Consider the following 26,495-nt stretch of genomic DNA (forward strand, 5'->3'; position numbering starts at 1 on the left):
TGAACTTTATAATGGAGAAACTAATTTATGATTTCCATCTATAGAGATTTAAGCAGAAAGCTATACAAAATGTGAAAGTCAGAACTGGGCTTTAGTTTTGCTGAAAGAAAAGGAGGAAAAATTGTGATACTACTTTACCTATGTTACCCTAAAAGAAGAAAACAAAATACACAGAACTCTAATAAACTGGCAGCTTATGCAGGATACTGCCAGAAAACAGAAAGTCTACCAAACTATGAGACTCAGGAAAATGGGACTACAGAGTGGTGAATAAAACGGAAGCAGAAATTATTAGAAAGACCTATAGAGATCCATTATCTCTCTCCTAACTTCCTCTCCTCCTCTTCATAGTCTCTTTTCAGAGCTAGGACAGTGGGTATCTCAACACCTTGCTCTATCATTTTGCAAAGATAAAATTTCACTCTTTTCCTTACACCTATGGGCCATTTGAAGGTAGAAGAAGCCAAGGAATACACAACCAGTCTCCTGGGTATATTCTCCACTAAAGGAGTTGATTCATTTGAGAAAGGAGAAAGGGAAAAGGAATCTGAGCTATGGCTGCAGAGCTATGTCACTGCATCTGCAGACACTGGCAGACAATTCATGCCAATTATTTTCATTATAAACAAAGAAACAGAAGTTTATAATTTTAACCCTCAATTACTTTTCCCACTGCCATAATTTGCAAATAACTGCAAATTATGAATATCTTGGAAATCAGCCAAAGAAGGAACTAGAAAATGAATTCATGGCCAAATTGTTCATGCTAACAATTCAATATTGGCTATATCTAACATCTTTCACCAAAAAGGATCTCAGTGCTTAACAAAATAATTTAAAAATGATAAACAGTACAGTTCACTGTCTACCATGCATCACACAATTTCCTAATGAATTCATATACATATATTACCTCATTTACCCTCACAATATATTACTTATTACAGTTTTACAAGATGAAATGGAGGCCCAAACAAGTTAAGAATTTTGCTCAAAGTCACATAGTAACTGGTAAGAGTAAGGATTTAAAACTCACTCTCTTTGCTGTTACAGTGGTCTATAATCAGACAACCTCCTCTAGATCAGCAGCAACTGAAGTAAATATTTATTAGGCTACTACTTAAATACACAAAAGTAAAAATTTGTTATTAAACGGATTAAGTAAGACTATACACTCAGTTAAGAGTTGTGTATCATTCACAAGTCTTATATCACATCACAGGTCTGCCTGTGACATTATAGGTATTCAACTGATGCATCCTCATCACTCCTTTAGTGATGTTCATATTAGAATAGCAGTATTTTCTAATTATTGAGAGCTGATCCAGGATATGTATCTTCTCCCTTAGAAAAATGGAGATGCAAAACTTAAAAAAAAAAAAAAAAACTTACTACAATGAGAATCAATGTATTTGCTAAAACAGAAATGAAAAGTGTACTTCTGCAGCTTATAATGTCATTCTAGACAAGACAGCAGACTGTCCAAAAGAAAAAGGTATTTAGGTAGCAAAAGATTATATCTCTCCTTTCAACTTCCCAGAAGTTCTCTAACCTACTCTATAACCTTGAGAATATCAAAAGTCATAAGTAGTCTGTGGGTAAAGCACTTAGGAAACTAATAAATATCAATTTTATACTTTTAAAACAGAAAAGGGATTGCAGACACTTACATTTATAAACAAACAAAAACTAAAAAGGAAAAAGGACAAAAATAACCAATAGTGTGTGAAAAACTATGACCATGGAGGAAAGCACAGGGCTGCTTATTTCTCCAATCCTTCAGAAGGTACTACCCATCAGAGAGAAAAGGCCCAAGCAAGAGGACAAACTGCTTAAAAACTGTTGCCTGTTCACAATTACTGGCCATTATCAGTTCTAAAGGTGGAGCCAGTGGTGAAAAATCCACCTGCCAATGCAGGAGATGTGAGTTTGACCCCTGGGTGGGGAAGATTCCCTGGAGAAGGAAATTGCAACCCACTCCAGTATTCTTGCCTGGAAAATTCCATGGACAGAGGAGCCTGGTGGGCTACAGTCCATGGGGTTGCGAAGAGTAGGACCAACTGAGCACCAGTTTTAAAACAAAAGCACTAACAGCTAAAGTCTTAAAGCTATGCTTAAACAACAAGCACAAATTATGAAATGTATTTTAGCAACGTCTTTGCAAAGATCTTCCTCCTGCAATTTTTCATTAACTGTCCTGCATAGTGCAATTAATTTCTCCGTTAATTGTCCTTATGTTGTTATCAATCAGTCGCCAAATCGTATTTGACTCTTCGAAAACCCATAGACTGCAACACACCAGGCTTCCCTGTTCCCTGTCCCTCACCATTTCCCGGAGTTTGCCCAAGTTCATGTCCATTGAATCGGTGATGCCATCCCATCATCTTATCCTCTGTAACTGTCCTATACAAACACTTAAATGACCAAGATATGCCCCTCACTCTAAAGAGCTGCCCTAAAGCACATTAGGGGCAGATCTCTCACCTCTTCCCACACTAAAGGTAGTCAACATCTTGACTGCTATGGAAGTTAGCATTTCATAACATGCCCAGCCTCATCCATGTCAAGGGAAGAAAATTTTACCCATACCAGTAACTATTTTTAATCTTTATGATCTTGCCTATGTGTATGTGTGTGTGTGTGTGCATATTAAACACGTACATGTATGTATCTCATAAAAAATCACTCCCCAGAAAAAGGTTTTAGAAATCCAAGAACAAGATAATTAATAGAGTGTTGGGGGCCAGAGTGAGGTACTCCGCCCGTGACAAAGGTCATGAGGAAGGAGGCTCGACATACGCAAAGGCGGGATCGAGCCTCAGGAGTCCCCCTGGAACTCCTCGAGCATCTACCCCCATAACCAGAGCCTGCCTACTTTACTACTTTGTGCTCTCACCTACACCTCTGACTTTACAGGGGGCTGTCCCCCACCACCTCTTTTGGAGAAGGAGTTAACCTAGAGCTCCAGTTAATAATAATTCCTGGGCGTGATAAGAATGTTTTAACCTACAAACTCCTCTGAAGGTTCTCTAGCCTGCCTGACAGGCTCGTCCGGCCACATGTGATTGCTCACAGCCTCCCAACCGTGAGAGGCACGAGATGCTTTAAACCCTCTAAAAACAGGTTCTTTAGAGAAGTTAGAAAACTATAAGTATAGTGGGCTGATTAGAAATTGTGTTGGTGAAGGGTTTTTCATTTGTTGAGCCAAATGTTTGTTGCTACATCTCCACATCCCCTGCCCTTACACACATTAATGAATATATAGAAGAAATAAGTATTAACCTTTGATATTAATCACGTTAGACCTTAGGCTAAGTAAATTCTTTCCTTAACTAAAACCCACTACACCCTCACCCTGTAGGAATGTAACTTTATTTGGGTGGCGTCTGTTTTGAGAATAATCAGCCCTGGAGAAATAAGTGTACTGATTGACTGACCGCTGTCACAAGGAGAGGGTCGTAAATTGTCAGCAGGCCCCCCTGGCCAGAAGATGATGTAACACCCCTAAGACCTCTGTATACATTTGTGTGAAGCACCTGACTTTAATAAAAGTCAGGACTGCTGTCCCCACGTGACTTTTGTATAACATCTCAGTGTATAAAAACAGACTCTGGAAAATAAAGAATTGGGATCAGTTTCTCGAAATACTGGTCTCCCCATGTCGCTCTCTCTTTCACTCTGGCTGAGTCTCCATCCGGAGCGCGGAACCCACCATGCTTACTAATTATGCCTGGGCTTCTAAGATCCGACCGGGGAGGCCTCAGTGTCTCCTCTCCTTCGGGAGAACGGAAGGACGCCTGCGGCCTACGTGAGTGGTGCAAACTTCTTGTCTTGAAGTTTTATTGGTCTCCCGCGTAAACCAAGCTACTCAGCCTCTTTTCTCCACTGCATTTTCCTACTGAGCTATCCTCATTCTATTACTCTTTATATCCTTAATTAACATTTAATTAAGCAATTGTTTCCTGATCTTCGCCTACGCCGTCTCTCCTTCGAATACCCTGGATCAGCCGGGGCAGGACCCCGGCAATAGAGGGTTAGCATTTGGAAAAAGACAAATTAGATTTATTCCTCACAGCACACAAAAAATAAACTCCAAATGCATCAGAGATCTAAAAGGAAAAAATCAAAACTACTGAAGAAACCATAGCTGAATTCCTCTATAACTTGGATGTAGGGAAAGCTATTGCCTGGTTAAAAAAAAAAAAAAAGTTACACACAAAATCAAAAGAAAAATGGCAAACTGAGAGAAAATATTTTATATATTTATATACATTAAAACAGGAAAAAAAGAGGGGGACTAAAATACAAAGTATTTTTAAAAATAAGGGGGGAAACCAAAATATCTACAGAAAAATAGGGAAATGACTTTAAGAAAATTCCAAAAAAGTTACACTGCTAGTCCTTAAAATAGAAAGTTATTAGACTTCACTCATAAGAAAAATACAAATTAAGATTACACTGAGATAACATTTTCACCCAATGGACTGGCAAATTTCAACAGCCTGATAATACACTCTGCTGGTGAGGCTGTGGGGGAACAGGGACTCCTATATATTGCTGGCAAGAAAGCAAAATGGCATAATGGAGAGTAACTTCGCCACATTTAACAAAATTACGTAAACTCTTCAACCTAATTTCCTAATTCTAGGAATTTACCCTAGAGCTGTATTTCCAACACTATAAAAGTATATATATAAAGATTATTCATTGCAAGCACTATTTATAACTGTGAATATGGGAAACTACCTATACCCAAGCTTAGGAGACTATCTGAATACATTACAGTACATAAGAATCTGCTTGCAATGCAGGAGACTGGGTTTGACCCCTAGGTTGGGAAGATCCCCTGGAGAAGGGAACAGCTACCCAGTATTCTGGCCTGGAGAATTCTATGGACTATATAGTCCATGGGGTCACAAAGAGTCAGGTACAACTGACTCTTTCATTTCATTTCAAACCCATGGAGTATGCTGTAAAATAGATGAAAACAATCTCTATGAACTAAAGAAAGTGATTTCTAGGAAATATTGTTAAGTGAAAAAAGGTTAGAGTGGAATCTGTAGTATATGTGAGAACTCACAAGTTCTAAACTATGCATATACGTTTAGTTATGTGTACATACAGTACGTATGCATGAATATGTATATTTGCATATACATTTATATACAGATTATATATACATACACACACACACACACACACACACACACATGCATTTCCAAGTTGTCTGCTGAAAGGGTGTAGAAGCAAAAATACCTAGCACCTAGATCTTGGTTTCTAATATTAATACCATTCCCCACTAAAAGAAATAAGAATTTCTAAGAGACATGACTGATTCCAGGGTCTGAATGAGCCAGAAAGAAGAGGGAGGTGTTAAAAAAAAAAAAGACTACAGGAACATATCACAAGACAGATCCAGTATGAAAGGGCCTGCACAAGACAAATCTGGGACAATTTGAGCAATAAAATAATTAAGAAAAAAATGAATTAAGACCACTTGGGGAAAGGAGGGGAAATCCACTAATTCTTATAAACAATAGATAAATGAATACAAAGGAAAAGAAACAGCTTTTGCTTATAATAAGAAAGGTGTCCACTGGAGGGAGTGCTGAAGACAGAAAATCATCCCTTTGTAGCCAAAGTCAAGACAGGTGTAGGCAAGAACCGACAATCAGTGCTAAACCTGACAACCACAGGGTGGGGGTGATTCAGATGTAGGATCTTGGTGTGTCACCATACAGACTGCCTATTAAATGCATGGAAAAAAAATAGTAATCACACAGTGGGGGGAAAAAAAAATCAAACACCATCTTAATCAGTTGATCAAAATTAACATTACCAATGGGGAGAGATGGGTACTATGTGGATGCCCTAAGAAGGACACAAAATCATTGATGCAGTGGTCCAGCCAGGAAAGTAAGACCCCTTAATCTAACCATAAGGAAACATCAAATTAGCCAAAATAAGGAATATTCTGGATAAAAAATAAAGAGAGGAGGGATAATATTCCAAGTTTCCTAAAAGAAAAAGACAGACTTTGGATATATTCCATATCAAGGGATCAAAGAAATGCTGACAACAAAATACAACACCTGATGCTAGAATGAAAAAGAAAAAAGATGGTATAAAAAACATTCGTGAGTCAACCAACAACAATGGAATACCAACTCTAAAGTACTATCTGAATAGTATGTTTACTAACAGTGAAAACTATACTGTGGTGATGTAAGAGAATATACTTATCATCAAGAAATACATATTAAAGTGTTTGAGAGGTAAAGGGATATAATGGATGCAACTTACTTTCAAATGGTACAGAAAGAAAAATACTGTGTATATAAAACATAATGAGAAAGTGATAAAGCAAATAATGCCAAATTTTAACAACAGTCCACTCTGGGTCAGGGATATGTAGGATTTCTTTCTCTTATTTTTATAATTGTAACATTTCCATAAGTTTTATTTCCTGTCAAGTTCAAAAAGTTGGGGAGGCACTTAGGATGATTAGGATAGGAAAAAAAGGAATGGGTAATATGTCAGGGGTAGGATATACAGAGACAATGGAGGAATGGAGCAGAGAGACGCACCAAGATTGATTTAACAACTCAGGAAATTATTCCACCATTTAGAAATCTCTTGACCTTGATTCTATTTGCTCCTAATGTGCTGTATTCCTCACGTTAGTTTATGGTACAGTAGCTGGCTGTGGCACTCCACTGCAGCACTCTTGCCTGGAAAATCCCATGGATGGAGGAGCCTGGTGGGCTGCAGTCCATGGGGTCTCTAAGAGTCGGACACGACTGAGCGACTTCCCTTTCACTTTTCACTCTCATACATTGGAGAAGGAAATGGCAGCCCACTCCAGTGTTCTTGCCTGGAGAATCCCAGGGACGGGGGAGCCTGGTGGGCTGCCGTCTATGGGATCCCACAGAGTTGGACACGACTGAAGCGACTTAGCAACAGCAGCTGGCTGGCAAATCCTAATGCTGAGAGAGGCAGTGCTATGACAGTAACAGGCACTGAGCCCTGGAGTTAGTCTGCTTGAGTGTGAAACCCATGAGACGTCTACCATGCATAAGTTTGGGCAAGTCCCTTAATCTCTGTGCCATAATCTCAGGAAGATTTTGTAGAGTATCTCAATCTCAGTAGCTGTAGAGAGTTAAATCAGACAGTAGCCTTGGAATGCACAGCTAGTACGTGACATGTTTTCTATTCAACAAATGGGAGCTCCCGCATCATCACTGCTTACGGAGTTTCAGAGGAGTTTCTGACAGGGAAAGACCACTACAGTGAGAAATTCCAACTGCACATAATTTATTCTTACAGTCTGAACATAGTGAATTTAGGCGAACCTAATTGTGAATACTCCATATGCATAGGCAAGACGGAAGAAAAATGGGTTGAAGCAGGAAAATGTCTTCACTCAGATGAAATAACCTTGGGCTTTCACACAAAGTTAACTACGAGGACATCCAATCAAGGGTGTACAAAACCCAGGTAACGGCCTCAGCAGTCATGCTCTAGGCCACTGATCCTTAGTCACTTTTCTTATTTTCAAACTTCACACATGAACCTCCACAACCCAAAGATAAGGCACATTAATCATTTTTTATGTAAGTATATATCTGCCAATTTTAAAAGGTGAATACTTTTTAAAATTGTGTCACTCAAGTCTTTCTTCCTCAAGTGTTTTCCCGTTTTTTTAATTCAAGTACAGTAAGAAATTTCCTATATAAAGAAACTGTAAAGCTTTACAACATTTCTATAATGAATGGTATGATCCCCTGAGTCGTTACTTATGGGGAAAAAACCCACAAAATTCTTAAAAACATAATAAAAATAAAAACAGAGCCCACAAAATTTCTTTCAGCATTATCTCTGGAAGTAGCAAAAATGTCAAATACTAACTATTATACAAATATGTGGTTGTCTCTTATTTAGTGATAAATAAAAAATTATTCTACTTAATCTTTTAGCAAAAATAATACTATGACCTTGATTAATATAAACAAGTAACATTTCTACATTAGTTTAAAACAATTAAATAAAAATACCTGTTCCAACAAATGGATCAAATACAATATCATTTTTTTTCACTTTTCCATGGTTGGCCATGATGAATGATAAACCAGCATCCATGCTTGTATTTCCAATAAAGTGTCTCTTTTTGACACTGTATGACTCAATAAGCTCTCTCTGCCCATCTGCAATCTAGATCAGAGATATTTTTCAATAAGTATAAATCTACAAAACGGATTTAAAATAATTATTCACATTAAATCCACAGTATCTTGATGACAATAACTTCTTTCCACTTAATCACTGCTTCATATAAAAATGTGACTGAGGCAGTTACGGACATACACTTGTTATTTCTTAGTGTGTTCCCATTTACTTCTGCTTTTCAAAGCAAATATGAATTGAATTTGAATGCAACTATTCCAGGAGCTGGTAGGGAGCTCTAACCACCTCTTTTATTCTCCTAAATAGCAATATCTTGTAGCATAAGCCACAGATTCCACTTGCCCTCTCAGTGCCTCAGGGAAGTGGGCAGAACTGCTTTGCAGTAATTTCCTTTAAGAATGGAAACCTCAATCACAGAGCTTCACAAATGAGGTTCCTGCTGTCACAGCACTCTGCCTTTTCTCTACTTTCATTTAAAAAGCAGTTCACGCTTTCCAGCAAGTTTTGGGTTAAGGTTTCCAGGTACGCAACCTCCTACCTAGGCCCCACACCTTATAACACCTTATAATAATCCTCTTGCATTTCATCAGAATCTCGGGGGGGAAAAAAAAAACACACAACCACATATTTTCCACTGATTTTACTTCACACAGTAGTTCTGACTCTTCAGCTCCTTTCAAGTTTTACATATAGAGTCCAATTCAAAGGACTAACATTTAGGTTTTAAAGAAAACTAAAATAGGTAAAAAGAACACTTGCTTACCCATCTACCAAAATAAATATTATGTGGATTTTCAGGGATGTGGTTTGGGTCCAAACCATAATCCTCCAGAATAGAGAATACATGTTGTGGCTTCTTTAAATTTACTTTCCCTTCAAATGGCAGAAATTCAAGTGCCTAAAAAATAAAAGTAACTCTAAATAATATAAATATCTAAAAGGAAAAATAGTGCTTATATAATAATAATTCCTATATTGTAAGTCTGGTTATCAGCTATTAAATAAGACAAAACATGAAAAGTGCTTAGCAATGTGGTACAAAAGCACTCAGTAGACACTGGGGATTCTTATCCATCAACGGTGGCTATTTTACGTTAATCTCATAGGTCCTTTTAGCTTTGCTTTTGCCTGCATGCTCAGTTGTGTCCAACTCTTTGCGACCATAGGTTTTGGTTTTTGCTAAATTCACTTACATCTATCCGTTTGACTTTTTCTTCTTGTGTCAGTGTTTTATTAAATGTGTGAATCTTTATTTTATATGTAGAATCTGAATGCAGAAATGGAACCTAAAATAAGAGCAGATAAATCCTTTAAGTTTTGTACATAGTACACATGTAGATAGTACAGTATCTACAGATCTACTTATATAAAGCCACATTTGCTACGTACCATCTTCTCTACAGGGTAGTTTTTAAGAGAACTGTACAGCTCCTCTGGACACTTCCCATGACCCCACAGTTCAAATATAGACCTAGGAAATAAATGATTGGCACTAACCTCAGTAAAAAAAGTTAGTTCATACAGTAATATGTAACAGTTATTTCATTGGTTCTTTATGCTCGCTCCACCAAAACAATTACTGCCTATGTTTCTAAGCTATTAAATGAGAAATACGTATCCTGAAAACAAATATAGCTTAAGTCTAAATTACAAACACAAGTTGAACTTTACACAGAAGAAGAATTTGTAAGTCAAGATCTTTTTCGAAGTCTTCACCATTATCATTTCATTTTTTTTAAAACTAGAACACAAATGATGCCATAAAAATCACTTCTTTTAATGAAACAGTTATAAAGTGCAGAAAATTCAATCTTTCCCAATGTCTTCTACATAAAAGGAAAAATGGATAAAAATGTTACCATTAATATCTAGCCATATTTGATAACACTTAGTAATTGTTACTTTTAAATAAAAAATTCTTATTATGAAAAAAATCTCGTTTATATCTATTTTAGGGAATAAAAAAAATTAAGCAAAATTTTATTGCAATCAACGAAACCACTTTTAGAATCAGTTGTAATGAAACTTGATCTATATATTACAGTTTTGTGCATCTAAAATCAACTACTTTATGATTAGAAAAAATGCTGCTCTCAGGACTGCAAATATTATCCTTTGAAAATGAATTCCTCCTTTCCCTTGTACTGAATTTATAGAAACAGGGCCTCTACAATTATACTACTCTTACTCAGCTAAGTAAGAGCTAACACTTAATATAACGCAAAGTACCAGGGACTGTTTTAAGGCCATTTAATATTAATTCAGGTATTCCTAATAGGAATCCTGAGGTAGCTATCAGTATCATCATCCATTTAACCAGTGAGGAAACTGAGGTACAAAAAGATTAAATGACTCTCTCAAGTCATATAGCAATTTGTAAGGTAGGATTCAAACCCCAATCCATCTGACTCCAGAATCCATACATCACTTCTCTATGCAAAAAGACAAGAACTCCAGGCCATTCAGGAAAGGCACAGACAATGCCACAATTCATAATTATCCCTAATGAACTATTATACAGTAATAATAAAGGAACTAATGCTTGGAGTGACAACCCAGATTCAGTAAAAATAATACTCCATATCCTCTTTCAGAAAGAATTTATATAACATATAATTTATATACATATAATAAATTTATATGTAAATGGAAAAATAAAAATATTCAATATATAACATCATAAGCTTCCATTATAACTGGCACACTGGACTAACACCTTTTATGATTTAGATTTTCATAGTAAACTGTTTCCATATATATGACTGCACTATTATGATTCCTATTTTAGACATTAGAAAACTTAAATGGATTGCTACATTTCCCATGGCTGCTATATAAATAAGCATGGCGTCAACTTATTAATATCCGTATGATCAAAAATATTTCACTGATTATAGCAATAATAATGAAACCTTTCTCACAAATAATGCTTTAAGAAACTATCCTTTGAAGGAAGGAGGGTTAGAACTGGGAAGTGTACACAGGGAGCACCAATCATTTCTGTAATGGTTTATTTTTTTAAAAAATTGTGGCAAATTACCCCAAAATGTTGAGATTTAACAAGATAGGTACCTAGGCATTTGTTATATTTTTCACTCTGTAATATGCTAAAAAAAAAAAAAACCAGTGCATGTTAAAAATAAGTCAAATAAAATCAACTTTCAATCCCTATTCTACCACAAAAAAATCTGAATCTAAGTGAGTTTTGAATACACACTTCTAATGTCTGTTATTCAAGAATAATTAATGCTACAATTAGGATTGTCAATTTTATCCTCTGAAAATGACTTCCCCTTTACCTATTAATTATAGGGAGAAGGCCTCCACAGTGATACTACTTTTACTTAGTTATCACTTAAGGTATACCCTCAACCATGAAAAATATACAAAGACTAAAAAGGGAAGTCAAGTGGGCCTTACGAAGTATCACTATGATGAACAAAGCTAGTGGGGATGATAGAATTCCAGCTGAGCTATTTCAAATCCTAAAAGATGATGCTGTGAAAGTGCTGCACCCAATATGCCAGAAAATTTGGAAAACTCAACACTGACCAAAGGACTGAAAAAGGTCAGTTTTCATTCTAATCCCAAAGAAAGGCAATGCCAAAGAATGTTCAAAGTACTGCACAATTGCACTCATCTCACACGCTAGCAAAGTAATGCTCAAAATTCTCCAAGCTAGGCTTCAACACTATGTGAACTGAGAACTTCCAGATGTTTAAGCTGGATTTAGAAAAGTCAGAGGAACCAAAGATCAAACTGTCAACATCTGTTGGAGCAACAAAAAAGCAAGAGAATACCAGAAAAACATCTACTTCTGCTTCACTGACTATGCTAAAGCCTTTGACTGTGTGGATAACAACTGTGGAAAATTCTTCAAGAGACAGGAATACGGGACCACCTTACCTGCCTCCTGAGAAATCTGTTTGCAGGTGAAGAAGGAACAGTTAGAACCAGACATGCAACAATACTGGTTCAAAATTGGGAAAGGAGTATGTCAAGGCTATATACTGTCACCCTGCTTATTTAACTTATATGCAGAGTACATCATGAGAAATGCCAGGTTGGATGAAGCTGAAGCTGGAATCAAGATTGCTGGGAGAAATATCAATAACCTCAGATATGCTGATGATACCACCCTTATGGCAGAAAAGTGAAGAGGAACTAAAAAGCCTCTTAATGACGTGAAAGAGGAAAGTGAAAAAGCTGGCTTAAAACTCAAAAAACTAAGATCATGGTATCCAGTCCCATCACTTCATGGCAAATAGATGGTGAAACAATGGAAACAGTGAGAGACTTTCTTTTCTTGGGCTTCATTATCACTGTAGATGGTGACTGCAGCCATGAAATTAAAAGACGCTTACTCCATGGAAGAAAAGCTATGACCAGCCTAGACAGCATACTGAAAAGCAAAGACATTACTTTGCCAACAAAGGTCCATATAGTTAAAGCTATGGTTTTTCCAGTAATCAAGTATGGATGTGAGAGTTGGACCATAAAGAAAGCTAAGCACCAAAGAACTGATGCTTTTGAACTGTGGTGGAGAAGACTTGAGAGTCCCTTGGACTGCAAGGAAATTCAACCAGTCCATCCTATATCAGTCCTGAATATTTATTGGAAGGACTGATGCTGAAGCTGAAGCTCCGATATTTCGGCCACCTGATGCGAAGAACCGACTCTCTAAAAAAGACCCTGATGCTGGGAAAGACTGAAGGCAGGAGGAGAAGGAGATGACAGAGGATGAGATGGTTGGACGGCATCACTGACTCAATGCACATGAGTCTGAGCAACCTCCGAGAGTTGGTGATGGACAGGGAAGCCCAGCGTGCTATAGTCCATGGGGTCACAGTCAGACACGACTGAGCAACTGAACTGAACTGAAAAAGCGGCCAGGGATATTATTTCATAAAGTTACACAAGTATTACACAACTATTTACTGTACCATTACTCAAATGCATTCATCAAAGATATGAGCTATGAAGGAAGCATATAAATCTGGTTCTCAGTAAGCTATTTTAAGCCTATAAGATTTATCTTTGGAATTCAAACATCTCTCAGAGCCATAAATTTTAATATGCTAACATACAGTGATAATTACTCAAATGACATGTTTTTTAGTTCTGTTTCCATTTTCTGGTCATTTTTATTGACTAAGTAAAACTCATTAACAAGCTTCAATTTATGAGATTAGACTGAGCAATGCAGCTAGTTTTCAATTGTTGTTAAGTCACCAAGTCATGTCCTACTCTTTGGGACCCCATGGATTGCAGCATGCCAGGCTTTCCTGTCCATCTCCTGGAGTTTGCTCAAACTCGTGTCCATTGACTTGGTGATGCCATCCAACCACCTCATCCTCTGTTGCCCCCTTCTCCTCCTGCCCTCAATTATATGGGGGTTGTAATCTACTCAATAATAAAGCATTGCTAACCATATTAACAAAACTAGATATATGTAAATTCTTATTTGCACTGCATTATTAAGTATAATTTCCAAGCAAAAAGAAGGAATTTCTCAGAAATCTGTCAAAATCTTCAGGGAGTTGAAGAGGAGTGTTAAAAAAAAAAAAGCAAGGATAGCATAAGTTTTTCAATTTTAAAATGCTAATTGAAAATGCAGTTTAATTTCCAAACCCAAAGACAGATTTTTCCAACAACGAAACAAGAAGGAAGGAAGAATAGATACTAATGATGAAAGCCAGAAAACACTCAGGCAGGATAAACAAGAATGACATCATTATTTTAATTCACATCAAGATATTATAATCAGAACTACACTAACAAATAAAACAGTAAAACATATTTTATGGTAGGCTTCATTTTTTGTCATCTTACACTTCACCGATCTGTTCATCTAATTAAAAACCATATATAAGAAAAAGATTTTTAGGCTTTCAATACTTTGGTTATAATTAAATGTGGCATTTTTCCTATGTAATAACATAGCATTTACATCTTAAACCATATGCTTGCTTAATATAGAAGTTTAAAAAAATTATTCTAAAGCACGTGTTTCTGCATTTCATCATCTGAGATTCTCTCATCCACAGTTTCAGTAGGTAACTCTCCTCTGTTCTCTTACCACCATCCAGTGGCAAATACACATAACTACAAGCTAAACTGGGCTCACAACAATCAACCCCTTCTACTTTCTGCCAATATAGCGAAAGAACAGAGTAGTTACGAGAAGTCCAGCTTACACTCATGCAGGAGAACATAATAAGTTTTTCTTACTTGGCACACACTGTCCGTTTCATTAAGTTTCTGGCAATATCCTCAGAGGGAATGCTAAGAATCCAAAAAGGAGACTGAAAGAAATAATAATATACAACTTACTTCTAAGTGGTTTTATGACCTTATTTAAGAAGTCAGTAAGAAGAAATTCCTATTTGCTACTTTTATGTGACAATATCTAATCTGACACTAACCAAAATAAAAACTGCTCCAATAGTGGAAAAAAAATTAATTAATAGGTAACCTGTTAGGATAATACAGTACAAAATCAGAATTCTTTTTAAAATGATCATATAAATGAAAACATTTTTTACCGGAAATTTAAGGTTATTTAAACTTAAGGTTAATTTCATGTTTGCTCATATGTATTATGACCAAGAATTAATGCACATTTTACCCTTAAGTATAATCTCAGAATATTTTTTATTGTTGCTAAAATTTTCTTATAATACAGCTATTTTGTTTTGAATTACTAAGTAATATATGTCTGAATCATCTTTTTTTTTTTCTAGCTAGCTTTGGCCACCTAAGAGGGTGGGGTCTCTGCAATAACTATGATGAAAAATTATATAGAGTATATTATTCAATTATCATTTATTATTTTATCCAAGGAAAAAAGTTCCAAGTGCATCAGGGGGTTTTAATACCCAAGATTATAGGCATCTTTGTGCTCCCCCCAGATAACCACTTGCCAGAATGCAGCAATATGTAGCAGGACCCCAACCTCAGTTCATCCCCCTCACCCAATTATATCCACACGCTCTCTCCTTTCCTCCTCCATCAATAATTGAAGTTCACTTCCCTGGTGGCTCGGACGGTAAAGCGTCTGCCTACAATGCAGGAGACCCGGGTTCGATCCCTGGGTGGGGAAGATCCTCTGGAGAAGGAAATGGCAACCCACTCCAGTACTCTTGCCTGGAAAATCCCATGGGAGGACCCTGGTAGGCTACAGTCCATGGGGTCGCAAAGAGTCGGACACGACTGAGCGACTTGACTTCACTTCAGGTGTAAAAGTCCAATACCAGAGAACTTTCAATTTAAGTTCTCTCACTTTTTATGAGAAGACCTCCCTGCCAGACCCAGTCTTGATTCCAATTTTTATACTATCCTACAAAAAAATTCAAAATAACCCAAACAGGGAAAAGACAGTAACCTTAGTATTATTTTTATTAGGAAAAATTTTAAAGCAAGCTGAATTAAGTGAAATCATTAGATAAATTATGGTTGAGTTAACTGATGGAAAAATACACAGTCCTGTTAGTAATCAATGCTAAGCAGAGTGACTATATTATATGTGACTATATTATATATGTGATTATATTATATGTGACTATATTAATGCTATCAAATGAAAAAGAGATCCAGAAGTTCATTGCTAGTATTACAACGAAGGGGGAAAACATATATCAAAAGACTAGAAGGCAGTCTCGCCAAATTATAAGTCACGTCAAAGAAGAACTGTAAATGATTTTTTTTGTTTTTTAAACTTCCCAATACACTGATAAACTGTCAAACCCAAACATATGGCTCATAAACTCACAATTTCACATATGCATAATTAATTTAAAATTATAAAGTGAGTACCAAAAATAAGTCTGAAAGCAGCTAAATTCTAATTATACCTCATCAACAGAGGACAGACCTCTTTTCAATAAAGGGACAGATAAAAATTATGGTAGACTACCAAAGTAAAATTTAAAAACTAATAAAGTGAAAATTGGAGATAAATCTAACTTTCCAAAACAAAAATTTCCCCAAAATATCCTTTTTATTCAACTGCCCTTAAAAACAGACACAAGTAACTATATAAATTTAAGATTTCTAAGGATACTATATATATAGGTCTAATAAAAAATATAAATTCAACTTACCTTTCCATAAGTTTCCTGACTACTGATGAATTGACCTCCAAAAAGTGAAAGCAAAGACTTTATCTCCTATATTGAAAATATTAGAGAATACATTTGAACACATGGAACTTAGAAGTATAATAAAACACATTTATTAACACAATTAAGAAAAAAGAGAGAGGGGGTTGATTATCTACCTAAAGGGCTAAAATGTCAATACCAGACAAATTATAACTCTGGGTTCTGAAAATATTTTACAGTCACAACCATGGGAAGCAATTTCTGAGAAATTTCAGGAAAAAAAAAAGTTGTCAAAAGATTCTGAGAAAATGCCCTGATTTCTGAAAAGGAAAAAGCAGATTGCAAAAAATGGTATCTGACAATGGATCAATAAAAATAAAACCATTAGATGATTTGAGGATGTTCAGAAAGGAAATAACATGTTTGTAATGAGGTTTAGGACTCTTCTTCCCTTTAAATATTAATTTCATAAACATTTTTCTCCTTGGCATTAGGATTACAAGTTTTTCAGTAGGAAACAATATACTATATGTTGAACACTTAGGTGTTTTCTAAATTTTATCAGTTTAAAAGGCTAAATACTCATTTTCATAAATATCTGGCTTTTTCCAAATTTTAGATTGTTTCTTTAAGATAGAGATGCAATAAACAACGATATTATACCCAGAGATGTGGAAAGTTGTATGGCTTCTTAAAGTACATATGGTCATAATACTTTCTTAAAGAATTGTTCTAAGTTATAAAGTGAGAGTATCAATTTGCCTTCACTACTGTTCAACTGGATGCTGTACTGCTTTTAATTCATTAAATATATGAAAAATAGCACTTCTGTTAAAGTTTTAATTTTTTGACTACTTGGATAGAAAATTATTTTTAATGTATGTTTACAAGCTGTATTTGGAACTATTCTTTCTCTAGAAAATAAAATCATTAGTTATGTATTAATTTATGATTAATGAAGACCAATAATAGAATTTTACCAAATGTCAGAAGAGAATACTTTACAGACTAAGTTCACTGTCTTGTCCAGCTAATTAGATGAATAAATATATATTGAATTAAAAAAAAAAAGAAAAGTGATTATTAGGGAGCATAACTATAGATTAATTGAATAAGTACAAGTTATGGTACTTTTTATCCTTTCTGGATAAAATTACAGAACTAGAAAGAGAATACAACAGGTACTTTAAAAACATCAAGTATGCAAAGTTGAAATCTGTTCAGATAGTTCATATGGCCTATGAAGCAAATACTTTGTACTGGTAAACACAAGATGAGAATACAAACTTTCTAATTCGTGCTGCTAACAAATTTTACCTTCCTCAAATAACATAAAGCAGGCAGACTCCCACTCTGCTGGGGAGGTCTTACACAGGATGAAACCCAATGAGAGGGTGCCTACAATCCCCTTTCCTCTCAGGCACGGGAAGGAAGAATTAACACTGAGTCCACGAGCCCTGGTCACCCTGGGAGAAAGTACACCCAGACTGTGAAAGCCCTCCACCTCCAGACCAAGAAGAATGGGAGGTTTGCACAGCTAGCGCCTTATCTGTTTTTCCTTTTGTCTGTGCAACGAATCTTTTTTTTTAATCCCAGGTACTAGAAGGTGCTGCATTCACCGGAATCATATGGACAGACCAAGAACTAGCACAGACTATCAGGAAATCACTCAAGGTAGTCCAACAGTTATTTTGCAACATAGGTGACACAAATTTAAACAGGAGGCATCATTCGACCTTGGAGGCAGGCCACAATTTGGTTTCCAGTTCTTCCAAATGGCAGCTATGTGATTTTATACAAGAATCTTAACTCCCTCAACTCCCAGTTCCCTCATCAATGAAACAGGAATCAGCTACCTCAAAAGGTTAAGGAGATCTGTAATGAAAAGAGCAAAGAACCTAGGCTATAACTGAATGAATCAAGATAGTGATCACCACAACACTGTCCTTGAAGTTCAGTGGGTCAAGAAAGCAAGCAAGACTGACAATTATACTACTTAAAAGAAAAATGAAGTTATAGACTGTTTCTTGGCAAGAATGATAATTGTTCACTCCTTATTGAAGCATATTATGAATATGAATTCACACATTCATAACATACTTTCAAAACATGAAAGTTTGCTGCTCTTGGAATACAGTTAGAAATGAACAACAGGTTAAAGCACAAAGGTTCTAAGCATAAAAAAAAAGTGAGGATCATTCAAAATTTTACGGCATAGGATTAGCACCATTACCCAAAATCTAAGAAATGATTTAAAAGTCAGAGTAAACGTGATAATCCATGTTTCGAACTGAAAAGCAAAACACGTATTAAAACTACCACATCAATCTACTTGGAAAAAGCAAAACAAAATTTTTATTCATCACATGGCAAATTTACTTTTCAGTTAATCTTTTTACATCAGGAACAAAGAATTTAGACACTGGATACAAAAATATGGCATGATCTGGGGCATACCTGATGCATTAATTCACACGAGCTTTGCAGTTCTTTTAGCCACTCACTTTTTCATCCATTTAGTTTGCTTCAGAACCAGCAGTAAAATCCAGGTGCCTAAACTTTACTTTTAGTACAATAAGGCAGCTGCCAACTAAAACTAGCCCTGATTAACTGCACAGAGGTAAAACCAGAACCATATTTGCACTCTTAATCTTTCACTTTAAATCACATAGGCTGCTACTCATTACAGCTTTCCTGTCTAGCAGTTCTAATAATGTGTGTGTGTGCACGCACGCATGCACACTCAGTCAAACCCAACTCTTTGCCACCCCATGGACTGTAGCCCGCCAGGCTCCTCTGTCCATAGAATTCTTCAGACAAGAATACTTGAGTGGGTAGCCACTGCCTTCTCCAGGGGATCTTTGCCATCCAGGGATCAAACTCACATCTCTTGTGCCTCCTGCATTGGCGGGCAGGTTCTTTACCACGATGCCATCTGGGAAGCCCTCTAACATAGGAGATGGGTCCAAAAGCGTGCTTGATTGCCTTCCCCAAAGAGATCCTATTTCACTCAATTCAATATTTATTAAATGACTAATATATGCAAGGCGTTGAGCTGTGTAAAGATTCACTGAGCTGTGTAAAGACCCTGAGGGAGCTAGGGTCTAGTAGAACTAACATTTAATAGTAACTGAAATGTGAGGTGTACAACAGTAAATGCCCTTAAAGAAGCAAAAAAAAAAAAAAGACAAAACACAATAATAATATACTAGAGTACAAAGGAAGAAAAGATTGCTTCAGTTTTAGAAGAAAACTTTCAATGGAAACTCACTTTAAGCCCTGAAACACAGGGAGAATCTATACAGAAAGAGAACTTTGAGTGATGGCAATTCAATTCAAATCTAATTCAGGTAACTCAGATTAAGCCTCCCGTTGAGAAGAATTAAAAAAAAAAAAAATGACCTCTACTTGAAGGCATGAGAGATTACAAGAATTACCAAATCAAGATCCAGGACAGGACAGATATCTCAAGGTATAGTCACTCTTTCCCTGGGAAATAAATCAAATCCAAGAGTAGCGGTGAAGGTGGACAGCTTAATGGAGCCAGAAGAACAAAAAAGAGCACAGGGCCAACAATGGGAAGGAAAGAAAGTTTGATAAAACCACTCAGTTCAGACTGGAATCCCCCAAACCTATGCATATTATCAAGTGCGTGCAAATCAGAGCAGAGACAGAACTCGAGGCCTGAAGCGATCCTGGAGTGTTAATGGAGTTTTAATGCTCCTATCTTCAAAAGCATTTGCATCATCCCAGTATTCATTTCTTTTTTTACATAAATTTTCAAATATATCTGGCATGTATTTTAAAAACACCCAGCACACATATGAAAAAGCAGCAAGAGAAACAATACATGAAAGAAACTGACCCACAGGACCCCTTTTATCAATTACATATTTTAACACAGCAGTGCTTTCTATATTGAAGAAGATAAAAGACAAAATTAAGAATTTGGGCAGAGGATTAAAAAAAAAGAAACTGCATATCTGAAAAAGAATCAAGTAAAAAAAAAATCATGAAATCTAAAATAAACAAGTATGTGGGCAAATCTAAATGAACACTGACTATATAAAATCAATAGACTGAAGAGTGGTACAGGAAAGACCCAAACAAGATGGTGGGAATGACAGGGAAGGGTATCTGGCTGCGCTGTTTGTGGCAGAGGTCGTGGGAGGACGCAGAGAAGAAAATCATGCAATGGCAGGCTTTAAACACCAGACTAGAGTTTCAGCCTTAGGACAATGGAGACAGAAAAAAGATTGAGTTCTGGGGAGATGGAACTGGCACAAAGGAAAGATACTAAGAAGAACTTAAGAAAGAAGAAACAGGTAAACAATCAGCAACTACTAGGGATGCTGTTTTTAAGACTGCAGCCTAACCACGCCATTCTCCCTGCATTACCTGACTACAGGCACTCACCTCCTTGGCTGCTCTCTAGTTTCCACCCTGGTGGATTAGAATCCTAGAGGATTCTAAGTGGTATCCCTTCTCTGGGACTCCAGAGTTACTTTTTAAAACACAAATGACTGCTAGTCACTTCATGATTTAAAAAGGAAAAAAGTTTGTTACTTCTTGGCTTAAAAAGGAAATTAAAAAAAAAAAAAGCCAGTGGTTCTCCATGATCTAAAATAAAATCCAAATTACTTCCAACAGTTTCAAAACACTTCAGAATCTGGATCCTTGCCACCTCTCTAGCCTCACTGTCCATTACTTCATCCTCCTTCCCCATACAACCCACACCCAAACCACCATAAACAACCACCCCTCCAGGCCTCTACACTTGCTTTCTTTTCTCAGTGAAGTGGGCTCTTGAGTCCTCTTCATCCCCAGAGTATCTTCCTCATCAATTAAGATCTAACTAAAATATTACTTCCTCCATGAGACTCTATGCCCTTGCACCTCATCTCGCCGGTGCACCTGCTCAGCCACACATTAGTCCTGAATGAATGCAGCAGTCTTCCTTGGAAACTCGTAAGGCCAGTGGACTGAACACAACTGAAGAGAATCACAGAATCCTGGCACAATTACAAATATGTGCTCTTCACCCCAGCTGAGTTTTCCACATCACTCTAACACGCGAGTCCCTCTCTACCTAATAGTTTAGCTCATCAGTTCCCTCTTTGCTCTCAAGATTGTTTCAAAGTTTTCTCAATTTCTCCATTCAACTGCTTGGTCCTCTATCTTTCAAGAAAGTACCTTGACTCATTCATTACCTAGAAAATAGCCCTTCAGGCAACTACCCTCACCTGCTCTAAGTCTCCTCTGCCCAAGCTCCCTCCTGTGGAAAGGCCAACACCTCCAGCTGTGTCCTTATACCCACTTTCCCCTTCCCTCCAGCCGTCAAACAGCAATTTCTCCAACAGGGAAAGGGATTCTCCCTCAACTCTAGGTCTCCCTCAAACTGTTAACCAATCTCTTACTTTCCATTCTTGTGTTAAGAGCAGTCTATCTCTGCTTTCTCATTTTCTAGTGATCACTAAACCAAGTAATCTATTTCTTCCTAAAACTATACAACCACTCTAGAAAAACCCTAAAGCTTTATCCTCTTGATTTCTTTGGTCTCACATTAAAAAACAGAGACATCAATTCGCCGACAAATGTCCATACAGTCAAAGCTATGGTTTTTCCAGTAGTCATTTATGGATGTAAGAGTTGGACCACAAAGGCTAAGTGCTGAAGAATTGATGCTTTTGAACTTTGGTGCTGGAGAAGACTCTTGAGAGTGCCCTGGACTGCAAGAAGAGCAATCCAGTCAATCCTAAAGGAAATCAACCCTAAATATTCACTAGAAGGACTGATGCTGAAGCTCCAATGCTTTGGCCACCTGATATGAAGAGTCGACTCACTGGAAAAGACCCTGATACTGCAAAAGTTGAAGGCAAGAAGAGGAGGAGGTGACAGAGGATGAGATGGTTGGAGGGCATCACTGGCTTAATGGATATGAGTCTGAGCAAATTCCAGGAAAGAGTGAAGGACAGAGAAGCCTAGCGTGCTGCAGTTAATGGGTTCGCAAAGAGTCGGACACAACTTGGAGACTGAACAACAACAAGAACAACTCTCTTCCTATTCTGACGCTTGCCTATTTTCCTCATGACCTTCTTTTCCCACTTCCCCTTAACATCAATGCTTCCAATGCTGTATTTGGCCTACTGCTTTTTTTGATGCTATGCTTTCTCTGAATAATTTCGTTCTCTCTCCTAGAGTTCATATGCAAAAGACTTCTAAATGTTAGTTACCAGTCCATGCAGCTATATTAAGATCCATGCATACTCATATTCACTGCCTCGTCATGTCTGTTTGGTGTTACACAAGCATATCAAATTCAGCATAACCAAAATTGAAATCTTACTTCTGCCCGTGCTATTTTAAACAGAAACACCTTGATATCCATCCCAGGACTCATCCTTGATTGATCCCTCTTCCCCCCACCTTCAACCAATCATCTAACCGTCAACCCTCATCATCAAACCCTGATGATTTTATCACCTAAATGTTGTCCCAATGTATACAGTCATCTTATTCCTTGCCCTAATTAAGGCTTTCTTAATTTATTAACAAGACTATTCCAACAGACTCAACTCCTAGCTCCTGATTACCCTCAAATCCATCCTCCGTACTGCTTCCAAAGTGATTTTTAAAAAATCTGATTTTGTCACTTCCTTACTTAAAATTCTTCAATAAAATCTCCAAGTTCCAGAGTATTTAAGGCTTTGCATTTTATGAACCCTACCCTTCTCTCCAATATATTGGCCGTGAAGAACTGACTCATTGGAAAAGACCCTGATGCTGGTAAAGACTGAAGGCAGGAGAAGGGGATGACAGAGGATGAGATGGTTGGATGGCATCACTGATGCGATGGACGTGAGTTTGAGCAAGCTCCAGGAGTTTGTGATGGAGAGGGAAGCCTGGTATGCTGTAATCCATGGGATCGCAAAGAGTTGGGACACTACTGAGGGAACTGAACTGACCCTTCTCTCCCAGGCAGAGGTAAAGAATTCGCCTGCCAATGCAGGAGACACGGGTTCAACCCCTGGGTTGGGAAGATCCCATGGAGAAGGAAATGGCTATGCACTCCAGTATTCTAGCCTGGGAAATCCCAGGACAGAGGAGCCTGGTGGGCTAGAGTCCATGGGGTCGCTAAAGACTTGGACACAACTTAAGACACTACAACAACAATCCTTCTCTTCCACTCTCTTGTCATTCTTTGCTACATATTTGGTAATTCAGTAATAATGAATAGCTTGTAATTCTAATTTACTTGTGTCTCTCCCTGGCCTGGCTAACTTCTACTCATCTTTTAAGTTACAGCTCAAGTGTTATACCCTCCTGAAAGCCATCTCAATGGCCAACATCCCCCACCCCTCAGATTTCCCTTCCATATGCTGGTATTTCACTGCGTGTCTATCACTGCACTTACCAAAGTTATTTCATAATGCTCTGTTTACGCATCTGGTCACCCTTTATCCTAAACGGTAAACTCCGTGAAGACAGAAACTCTTGTCGTCATTATATCCCCAGCGTCCAGCACATTCTATTACACGTATTCTGAAAATCTTTCTTGAATGAATAAAAAATTTCCCCAACTTTTCATCATTCAACCCTAGCACCCAAATTCACCACCACTACTCCAACCCCCATGAAATTTGAGCCGCATATTCGATACTTAGAATACTACCCTAAGCATTTCTGTCCGCTGTCTCTATTTTCCCATAGACGAAAAGCTCCAGCAGGAAGAGGACCACTCGTATTCACCTACCTGCTGCTGCTGCTGCTAAGTCGCTTCAGTCGTGTCCGACTCTGTGCGACCCCTTGGACGGCAGCCCACCAGGCTCCCCCGTCCCCGGGATTCTCCAGGCAAAAACACTGGAGTGGGTTGCCATTTCCTTCTCCAATGCATGAAAGTGAAAAGTCAAAGTAAAGTCACTCAGTCGTATCCGACTCTTCGCGACCTCATGGACTGCAGCCTACCAGGTTCCTCCGTCCATGGGATTTTCCAGGCAAGAGTACTGGAGTGGGGTGCCATTTCCTTCTCCAATGCATGCATACATGCTAAGTCGCTTCAGTCGTGTCCGACTGTGCGACCCTATGGACAGCAGCCCACCAGGCTCCTCTGTCCACGGGATTCTCTAGGCAAGAATACTGGGGTAGGTTGCCATTTCACCTACCTAACTCCGGTTAACTGGCACAAGGACAGAAGAATGAATAAATATGCTTAGCGAGGATGTGAAGCTGTTTCGGACTTCTCTCTCACATCCTCCGCGGAGCTCAGACCTGTCCCAGGGGCCGAAGGATTGGAGGGGACGAGTCATCTCCCCGACAAGCACAGACCCCCAATCCCCGCGGGCTCAGACTGCGCGGGTCGCCTCCACCCGCACATCAATCCCCACCGCGCCGTCGTCTCCAGCCAGAAGCAGTGGACGGCACTGCGGGCTCACCGGAAGGCGGAACTCCAGGTGCTCCTGTGCCATGAGCAGAAGATACCTGTTCAAGATACCCGGCGGCGCCATCGCAGCAACCCACAACACGCCTGCGCGGTCCAGAGTGTCTCATCGCTTTCTTCCCCCACACACCACTTCCGCTGGGGGCGGAGTCTGAGCCGGAAGCGGGAGTAAGGCGAGCGGGGCACTGTCCCGTGTTTCCCAGCTGTTGGAATTTGAACCCTGCGGCTCCAGGGGAGGCTTCCTCTGGTACTAGGTGCGCGCTGGTTGAGGCCACCTTGTACTAGGTGCTTGTGTGATTGCTGCGTTGTGTTCCAGAGCAGGTTGCGATGAGACAGTGTAGTTCCCAGTGATCCTCCACCTGAAATGTACTTTTAACTTTCCCTGCTGCTACTGCTAAGTCACTTCAGTCGTGTCCGACTCTGTGTGACCCCATAGACGGCAGCCCACCAGGCTCCCCCGTCCCTGGGATTCTCCAGGCAAGAACAATGGAGTGTGTTGCCATTTCCTTCTCCAATGCATGAAAGTAAAAAGTGAAAGTGAAGTCGCTCAGTCGTGTCCGACTCTGTGCGACCCCATAGACTGCAGCCTACCAGGCTTCTCCGTCCATGGGATTCTCCAGGCAAGAACACTGGAGTGGGTTTTCATTTCCTTCTCCAGTGCATGAAAGTGGAAAGTGAAAGTGAAGTCGCTCAGTCATGTCCGACTCTTAGCGACCCCGTGGACTGCAGCCCACTCAGGCTCCTCCATCCACGGGATTTTCTAGGCAAAAGTACTGGAGTGGGGTGCCATTGCCTTCTCCTACAACTCTTCAAATCCGAGTTCTAACTGAACTGAAATTTCACTTACTTCAGTGCGGACTTCTCCAACCACTTTAGGCTCGGGGACTGACTTAGCTGGCCCACTCAAGATTTAGTATGCTTTTTATATTTTCGGTAACTTTCAAAGATACTTGCTTTGTAAGCCAATTAGAGTCAGCTCTTGAGGACGGAGGTCATCTCAACAATCCATTCTGTACCTCACAGAAAACAAAGTGAAAGTGAAGTAGCTCACTCCTGTCTGAGTCTTTGGGACCCCATGGACTGTAGCCTACCAGGCTTCTTCGTCCATGGGATTTTCCAGGTAAGAATACTGGAGTAGGTTACCATTTCCTTCTCCAGGAGATCTTCCCGACCCAGGGATTAGAACCTGGGTCTCTCGCATTGTAGGCAGACGCTTTACTGTCTGAGCCACCAGGAAAGCCCTCCTCAAAGTAAGTAAGGCTGATCCTTGAACAAGATGGATTTGTACTGCTTGGGGTCCAGTTATATGTGGTGGTGGTTGTTTTTCCACTGAGTACTAAAGTACTACAAGATTAGAGGTTGAAGGGCCAACTATAAATTTTTACACAGATTTTCAATTTTGCAGGGGCTGAATACCCCTAATCCTTCCCCAAGACCCCACCCACACGGTTTTGTTCAAGGATCAACTGTACCTGAGTTGTGGTGTTAGGCTCACGTGACAAGTCCACAGCCAACTGTATATTAAAACAATGATGTAAGTTGCTTCTAACTATTCACACTGGCACAGATTTGATAGCACATAGTTCATAAGTTCTAATAATTTACATATTCTATGTATATGTTGTTGCTTTTGAGGGTACTGAGTCTTTTGTGCATTTGAGACCTGTTTTACATTGTACATAATATTGTGCAAAGTACAGAAGGGTTGGTATTCTGCATATCCCCACCATCAAGTGCCAAGATCATAGCTGATGCTTAGTGGAATTGATTAA

The 26,495-nt window shown here is 38.5% G+C and overlaps 1 protein-coding gene across 7 annotated transcripts in view; it reads right to left on the minus strand.

Moving 5' to 3' along the window:
- The window catches only part of TRMT11 (tRNA methyltransferase 11 homolog), a 62,294-nt gene extending 37,181 nt beyond the window's left edge, over window positions 1-25,113 (minus strand). For 4 of the 7 annotated variants that reach the window (XR_808669.4, XM_059889648.1, XM_010808391.4 and 1 more), the window contains exons 1-7: window positions 24,719-24,812; window positions 16,287-16,352; window positions 14,416-14,489; window positions 9,574-9,655; window positions 9,378-9,470; window positions 8,948-9,082; window positions 8,055-8,211 (exon numbers count right to left, since the gene is read on the minus strand). Coding sequence is in view for 6 of the 7 variants with exons in the window: in XM_059889648.1 (XP_059745631.1) it covers window positions 8,055-8,211; window positions 8,948-9,082; window positions 9,378-9,470; window positions 9,574-9,655; window positions 14,416-14,489; window positions 16,287-16,352; window positions 24,719-24,790 (679 nt within the window). In the remaining variant the exon portion in view is untranslated. Of the gene's footprint in view, window positions 1-8,054; window positions 8,212-8,947; window positions 9,083-9,377; window positions 9,471-9,573; window positions 9,656-14,415; window positions 14,490-16,286; window positions 16,353-24,448; window positions 24,555-24,718 lie in introns of all 7 variants that reach the window. The other 3 variants (XM_024996553.2, NM_001080273.2, XM_024996554.2) reach the window with 3 other exon arrangements.
- Window positions 25,114-26,495: the final 1,382 nt, after the last annotated feature.

Source organism: Bos taurus, chromosome 9, assembly GCF_002263795.3.
Source record: "Bos taurus isolate L1 Dominette 01449 registration number 42190680 breed Hereford chromosome 9, ARS-UCD2.0, whole genome shotgun sequence".
Lineage (NCBI taxonomy): Eukaryota > Metazoa > Chordata > Mammalia > Artiodactyla > Bovidae > Bos > Bos taurus.